The sequence below is a fragment of the Corvus brachyrhynchos genome, unplaced genomic scaffold, assembly GCF_000691975.1.
Source record: "Corvus brachyrhynchos isolate BGI_N302 unplaced genomic scaffold, ASM69197v1 scaffold101, whole genome shotgun sequence".
Classification (NCBI taxonomy): Eukaryota; Metazoa; Chordata; class Aves; order Passeriformes; family Corvidae; genus Corvus; species Corvus brachyrhynchos.
The window spans coordinates 20,613,005-20,620,057 of record NW_008237239.1 but is presented as its reverse complement, the minus strand read 5'-3'; the positions used below and the strand labels follow the sequence as shown (position 1 = coordinate 20,620,057).

Here is a 7,053-nt window from a genome sequence, read left to right as displayed (position 1 = left end):
CAGGAAAAAACCCAGCTGTTCCCATAATATAGTTTGCTAGAAGACCCTTTTTAAAACTCAACAAGCAAGATGGTTTTTGTTGGTGTAATGCCTCTAAAGCATGGGTAGCCTGTTGGATTGTGCATTCTGGGTGGCAGTTTTTTATAGATAATAATTTTATGGTTAGGTTTTTAGAGTTTTGTTGTTTTTGAGGTTTTTTTAAATCTTAAATGGTCAGCCATTATTCCTGCACCAGGTCTGAGCTGCCACCCCAGTGGTTGGTCCCTTCCTCTTGAGAGCTGGTCCCAGCACCCTCTGTTCTGCAGGGAAGCCTAGGTTTGGGCAGCAAGCCCTTGCAGGAGGGGAAAAGGATCTTTTGGACCCAGGCAGCGCTGTGGGACCCAGCTGATGAACTGATAGGCTGGCCAGATCTTCGCCTGGTAGAAACAGGCAGCAGCACTTGGGAGTGACTGTGACTTGCAGGGGGTTTTAAAGAATTCATTTGCACTGAGACCACAAATAGACTTTATGCTGATTTAAGTTTTGCAATTCCTTTTTCACTCTTTGGACACCAAAGGCAAACACTTCTCAACAGGGTCAGTTTACAGTATAATGAGTAACTTAAGAGTTAATGTGGGAGCTGAAAGGATGAGATCCTACCTGTTAAGGTCTTTTCCAGGTTTCAAACGTTGGCATCCAAATAGCTATTATTTCTGTGTCTGAATTGGTGTTTCTGGATAGATACAGCAGTTTCGAAGTGCTTCCCATAAGCTCTGCTTATAAACCAAGGGGAGTTAACACGTACTCAGGAGATTACCGGGAGGCTCCTGTTGGACCCTGCCTCTCACCAGTGGCTTCAGTGTCCGCGCGCTGCATGGGGATGGTGCGGCCCCACACTTGGGTTTGGTGGGCTCCTGCTGGATGTGATTGTGCTGGTTTGCAGTGATTTCTGACCATCTCCTTTGTTGCAGACCAATCAAGCTAAATGGGTCCAGTCACTGGAATGACTCCGGATAAGAAAGCTGAAACGCCCGGAGCAGAAAAAGCTGCAGGACTACGGCAGTGCCATGGGATGGGCAGCCTGCCCGACGCGGGCGATGCCGGCAAGCCGAAGGCCACCGTGGTGGACAGAGATTCAGCAGATGATGAGCTCACGAATTTGAACTGGCTGCACGAAAGTACTAACCTGCTAACAAACTTCAGCCTTGGCAGCGAGGGCCTTCCAATTGTTAGCCCCTTGTACGACATCGAGGGTGACAGTGTGCCATCCTTCTCACCATCCTGCTACCAGAACCCTGAGAAAAAATCCTCCACTTCCAAACCCCCTTACTCTTTCAGCCTTCTCATTTACATGGCGATTGAGCAGTCCCCCAACAAGAGCTTGCCAGTCAAAGAAATCTACAGCTGGATCCTGGACCGCTTCCCCTACTTTGCCACGGCCCCCACCGGTTGGAAGAACTCGGTCCGACACAACCTCTCCTTGAACAAGTGTTTCCGAAAGGTGGAGAAAAGCCATGGCAAGGTGAGACCTGGCAGGAGGGAGGGTGGAGCAAGTTTGAAATTCAGGGAGAAATGGAGAAGGTTCTGTTGTTCTTAAAGATGTTTTGTCTGGGGTTTTTTTCTCCCCGCCATGTCCTCTTAACACTTTACTTGCAGATGGAGGTGGTTTGGAAGTGCTGCTTCTGAGAAATCGCAGGATGGCAAAAGTCACTGGGTTTTGTTATTTATTGTTGACTTGGGTACACCCAGCTGTGGTGCATCCTTTTTAAATCTGGCACACATGCAATTGCAAAGTACTCTGTTTCCATTTACTTATAGTGTTGTTAGCCTGCAATAACCAGCCTGAAATTTCAGATAACCCTCCTAGGATTTCTTCCTGATGAAGCTTAAACAAGTGCTTTCTCTGTTTTTCAGTGCTGAAATTCTGGGGTATGTTGCTCCTTTCCTGCTTTTCCAGCACAGCCATGGCTACAATTGCACTGGCAAGCAGAAGAGACTGTGGGATGGCAACCAGCTTCCCTGCTTGGCTAGCAGGGATGTTGCCCCTCTGGGTGCGGATGTGGTCCTCTGCAAGGTGCCCTTGCTTGTGGGCACACTGGATGTATGTGGCTGAGTGTTCCTCAGTCCAACAGCTTTCTCAAATATTAAATTGCCTCTTCCACTTGTGCTCTCCTGTTACACTTAGCACAGCTCTAGCTTTCCAATAACCATATTAATTCCTGCATTTAATGGACTGTAATGCTTTAACATCTGTTGTAAGATGTGTGTCTCTGTGTGGTGCAGACACTTCTTAAAGTCAAGGATACTCTTTTCTGTACAAGTTCTTTCTTCTGATTTGTATGATTTTCCTACTGACTTTCTTCCTCCCTCTCTCATTTCCCATCTTATTCCTCAAGGAGCTGGCTGTGACTTAAATAAACTAACAAGCCACATACTGAAAGTCAACAAACAAGCCCTGTGCTTGGAGGTCAGACTCGGTGGTAGCAGGCTTGTTATCAGAAATGCCTGCAATGCTTGGCGTGCTTGACAGCCTCGCACTGTAGAGAGGGGTCCTGGAGCCGAGTGGGCACTGGGGAGGACTGCCTTGTACTGATAGGACTGAACACCACTGCTTCTCAATATTCCTGCTTTTGCATTAAATTGTTAGGGTGTTGTTTTCACAAGCAGCAGCTTTGCCCTGAAAAAAAAGTGACTTTGTATTGCAATGTGACAAGTCCAATAACTACCCCGTTGCTGAGTTCTGCAGAGTGTTAGGACGGGCTCCTAATGTGGCCCCAGGTGCTATAATGGGGTAACTGAGATGCTCAAGCTGTCCCTGTGTGGAGGACTGGATCTGAGCAGGGACCACATGCTGCTGCAGGTGACAAAAGTGCTGTTACAGGCCTGGGTGGCTCTGTCCAAGGAGGGTGACATGAGTTTCAGAAAAATTAGGGCAGGAAAGGGAAATCTAAATTGGTATGAGTTCCTTCTGTCTGTGGATCTGCCCTTTAATGCTCTGCTGTTTCCAGCCTCATGGGTTAGGAGTTACTGCTCAAACCTGTTGTCTTGATGTTTGGGTGGCAGGAGCTTGAGACTGCCTGGTCCCCTGCTTACCCTGCCATCTCCATGAGTATTGCTGGGCTCAGAGGATGGCTTGCTGCTCAATGTGACATCTCTAGCAGGAAGAGCAAAATGCAGGCTATCTCCCACTGCTACCAGCAAGGTGATGCTGATGTGCTCTGTCAGTGGTTTCCCAGGGCTCCAGAAACTGCACAGCTCTCTAAATCTAAAGAACAGAAACTGCACTTAACAAAAAAAAAACCAACCAAAAAAGTCCCTCCTGAAACCTTGCTGAAGCTTCCTCATTTCCAACAAACAGCAGTTAAATCTTTACCCTCTGCCCCGCTTAGAAAAGGACCAGATGAGGGTACTGCTCCAAATTCTTCCTGCAAAAGAAGTCTGTGGCATGCAGCAGCATGCCTGGACTCCATGGGAGTTGATCTGGCAGGTGATGGAAATGCTGCAGACCCCTTTGGATGAGCTCCTCAGGTGTCACTTGGAGCAAGCAGCAGTTGCTCACAAGCTCATTTTGCTGATCCTGTTGCATGTAACCATGTGTTAGCCATGTCTCTGGGTGCTTCCCTGAAAGGGCAAGATAATTTTGTATTTTTTTCCATTTTTTTCTTTGTTAATGGCATTTTGTACTTCAAAGGGAGCACGCAAACAACTTTTCTTCCATGCCAAGTGCTTGTGGAAGCAGAAAGATCCATGGCACGTTGTATCAGAGGAGCATGGTTTATTGGGTAATGTCAGGGTAAGAAGGGTTTTAAAGCCTTTCAAATGAATCTGGGATCTTGTGTTGGAAGAATCTAAATGTCTGACTTTAGGGGATGGATGGTCTGTGCCTCTGCATCCCAGGCCAGGCTGCTCTCTGACACCTCCCTGGCTATTGCTGCTGGCTGTCAGCTGTGAAATCATCTCTTGGAGGTCTAGCAGCAAAAGAAGGAAGAGTCTGTCTTCACGTTTGCCATAATGCTGATACTTTGTTTTGGATTGGGAGTGCACATTGAAGGAAATCTGATTTTTCCCCAGTTAGCCCCCTGAGCTGGCAGGGCAGTTTCAGGACTCTTGCACTGGACTCATTTTGGCTAGTGCTGACCTGGAAGAGTTGCTGCAGGAGCATGCCTATTGTGCCCTGATGGCTCTGGGCATTGTCCACAAGACCCTGCTGGAGCAGATCTGAGCAGAACATCCAAGGCACAAACAGCTGACCCCTCAGCACCAACTCCCTTTTTCTGCAGAGCTCTTTCCACCGGGCTGTGCCCCATCATGTTGCAGATGTAGCTCTGGATGGTCACAGCTGTGGCTGATTGTTCTGTTTGTGTGTCTATTTACATCAGCCAACTAAATACCTGCAGGCTGCAGGGGGTCAGGGGTCTAGGACAGCATCCAACAGAGATTAGGGGAAGACTGTCCTTGCTTGGACCATTGTAAAAAATTGTATGTTGTGGTTTTCCTTTAATGAGTGGTGCTGAAAGGAAAGTAAGTGCCTTGAGATGCCTCATGCCATTGCGGTCGAGAGGAGGAACTTCTCATGCCATGGAGTCAGGATGTATGGATATCATCACATCTCTGCTAAAATCCCATTGCTTGCTCTGTGTGCACATAGCACACTGCTGCTCTGTCTGAGTGGTGTGTCAAGGTTTATCCCAGGTGACAGACCCACGAGCTGAAATACCCTTTCTTGTTAGAGCTGCAGTCGAGGACATGTCTGCAGTCAGCCAGGCAGATGAGATTTCCAGTGGGTCTCTGATTATAGTGGTGATGAACAGCAAGAGGGTGATGCTGGAGCCGTCCCAGGGACACCTGCTTGCTTTTCCAGTGTTCGTGCTGTGGCCCTGGTGCCTCTGGAGATGTGGAGGTGTGATTGTGAGTCAGTGATCCTCAGAAGATGCAGCTAATACTCTTTGCATCTTAAGCACTGTCGTGCTGCCTTGGTGTTGGGGAAAGAGGTGCCTACACGGTGACATTGCTTTTTTTTGAAGGAGCAGCATGTGCTCTATAGCACAGGAGGACCTCAAGTGAAAAGGAGGTTGGGGCTGAAAGCCATGAAGAGTTTCCCTGCTCTTTGCTAGACTTGTTTTTACAATTATGGCATTGGGGATTATTTGTTAATTGATACTGAGGAGAAGAGCTGTGAGGAGGCAGGATCAGCATCCACGTGAAACATCAATTTGGCAGGCCCCTGGCTGCAGGGATGTGGCCCTGCCACTGTTTCCTCTAGAGGCTGGGGGTTACAGGGCTTGAATATCAACAAACCTCCTCTTGGTAAATACGTGGTTTAGGTGTGTGTTTGTTTGTTTGTGGTTGGTTGGTTGTTTTTTTTTTTTTTTTTTTTTTTTTTTGTCAAAAGATGCTTATAAACAATCTGTGTAGCTTTTCAAGTATTTGGGCAAAGAGCAAGGCAGGTCCCATCTATAAGTCTGTAGAGATAGGAAAGAGATGCCTTTTATCTGGTAAACCTTTTGGTGAATATTTATATACCTCCTTCCACACAGACAGTATTTTCCGGTGGTTCGCCGTGGTGAGCACTGTCCGTACCTGATGGAGCCAGGACTGCTGCCCAGGTCTGAAGCTGATGGACAGCTCTCTGCAGCACGTGGACGTGTGTCTGCAGTGAGCCTGAGCCACCAGCACCAGCCAAGTGGCTCTGGTTTGGTTGCTCCTTGGACTTTGCTCACCGGGCTGGTGGGGGACTGTAGTGGGGTGGTGGTAAAGGATAAGGCTGGATCATGGAAGGCATTCCATTTCCAACCTGCATTTCTGTAATCCAGCCCTGAAACACGGGGGGCTGGAAACTTACTGTCTTTTACAAAATAGCTCCAATACTTCAAAACATAGGAATTATTTCCCTTCCTTTATTCTTGCCTAGATAAAATCCTGCAAGTCAAATTAGAAGCATTAGAAAGGTGCAGAAAAGATGATAGACCGAAAACTAATCTCAGAACCATATGAATGCCCCTGTTTGAGCTGCAGAGTAAGAAGAGCCTGGTTGCCTCTTTTCACTGACTCTGGAGGGATTTTTCTCTAAGATCTTCAGTAAAAGTTACACCTACATTTCATTCCAACACTTGCCTCACTGTTAATGTGAAATACTAACCTCCAAAGGCCGTTTAGCATTTTAGAGTGTCCTGAATTAGTCCTTGCTGGGAGAAATGGCACAGTCTGTTCCGGCTTGTTTTAAAGCTGGATATTGGTTCTGGGGCATTTCCAGCTCCAGCTGTGGCAGGCAGGCTTTCCCCTAACTCATGACACCTAATTTCAGACCTGGGCTGGACTTCTACCGCCTGGTTTTGCTAAGCAGAGGGTGCAAGCAAACATAATCTCTTTTGATCAGCGTCTACTTTTAGTATCTCCCAAGGTGGGTGGAAGTGTGGTTTCACATTACTCGTGACCCAAAGAAGAAGTCACCCTGTTTACTGCCTGTTGCATTGGATCTGTCAGTATCTGGATGGCTTCAGGGTGTGCCCGGGTTCAGCTTGCTGTTGCAATACCCACCCAGAATCCTTGTGTTATGTTGTCAGGGCAGCAAATTGGAGGAGTAAGTACCTTGCTGGGAAGATGAAAGAGGGAAACTAACCCCCAGCAGCTGAACTGAATGAGGCATGAAGTGCTCACCTGAAGTACCAGATAAAGTAGCAGATAACACAGCGTGGAGCAGTCATTTGCTGATCAGGGGAGTTCCTGCTGCTCCCTGGGGGTAATAGCCTCAAAACTATGAAAGGGAAGGACAAAAAAAAGCCAGTTGGGCATGATTGGGGTGCTGAGGAAGGGGGTCTGGGAGAGGTGCAGGAAAAGGATCAGGGTGTAAGTCTGTCACTGAGATGGCGGATAGAGCCAGTTGGGAGGATGCTCCCTGTTAGTACCCAGGTGGCTAAATCATTCTGCCTGCCACCATGGCTGTTTATTAATTAACAGTAAGATTCTTGATGAGTATCTTACAGGCCGTGCTCAGTTTTAGCATGAAAAGATGAGTATGAGGAAGATCAGTGTGAAAAACGAGGTTCACTCTCCTGTTAGAATTTAAAGAGTTTA

At 47.5% G+C, this 7,053-nt stretch overlaps 1 protein-coding gene across 2 annotated transcripts in view; it reads left to right on the top strand.

Annotated features, from left to right (window-relative positions):
• Nucleotides 1-950: 950 nt before the first annotated feature.
• Nucleotides 951-7,053, top strand: part of FOXN2 (forkhead box N2) — a 16,924-nt gene continuing 10,821 nt past the window's right edge. For both annotated transcript variants that reach the window (XM_008630371.2, XM_008630373.2), the window contains exon 1: nt 951-1,501. In XM_008630371.2, the coding sequence (XP_008628593.1) occupies nt 965-1,501 (537 nt within the window). In that variant the 5' untranslated portion in view covers nt 951-964. The remainder of the gene's footprint in view (nt 1,502-7,053) is intronic.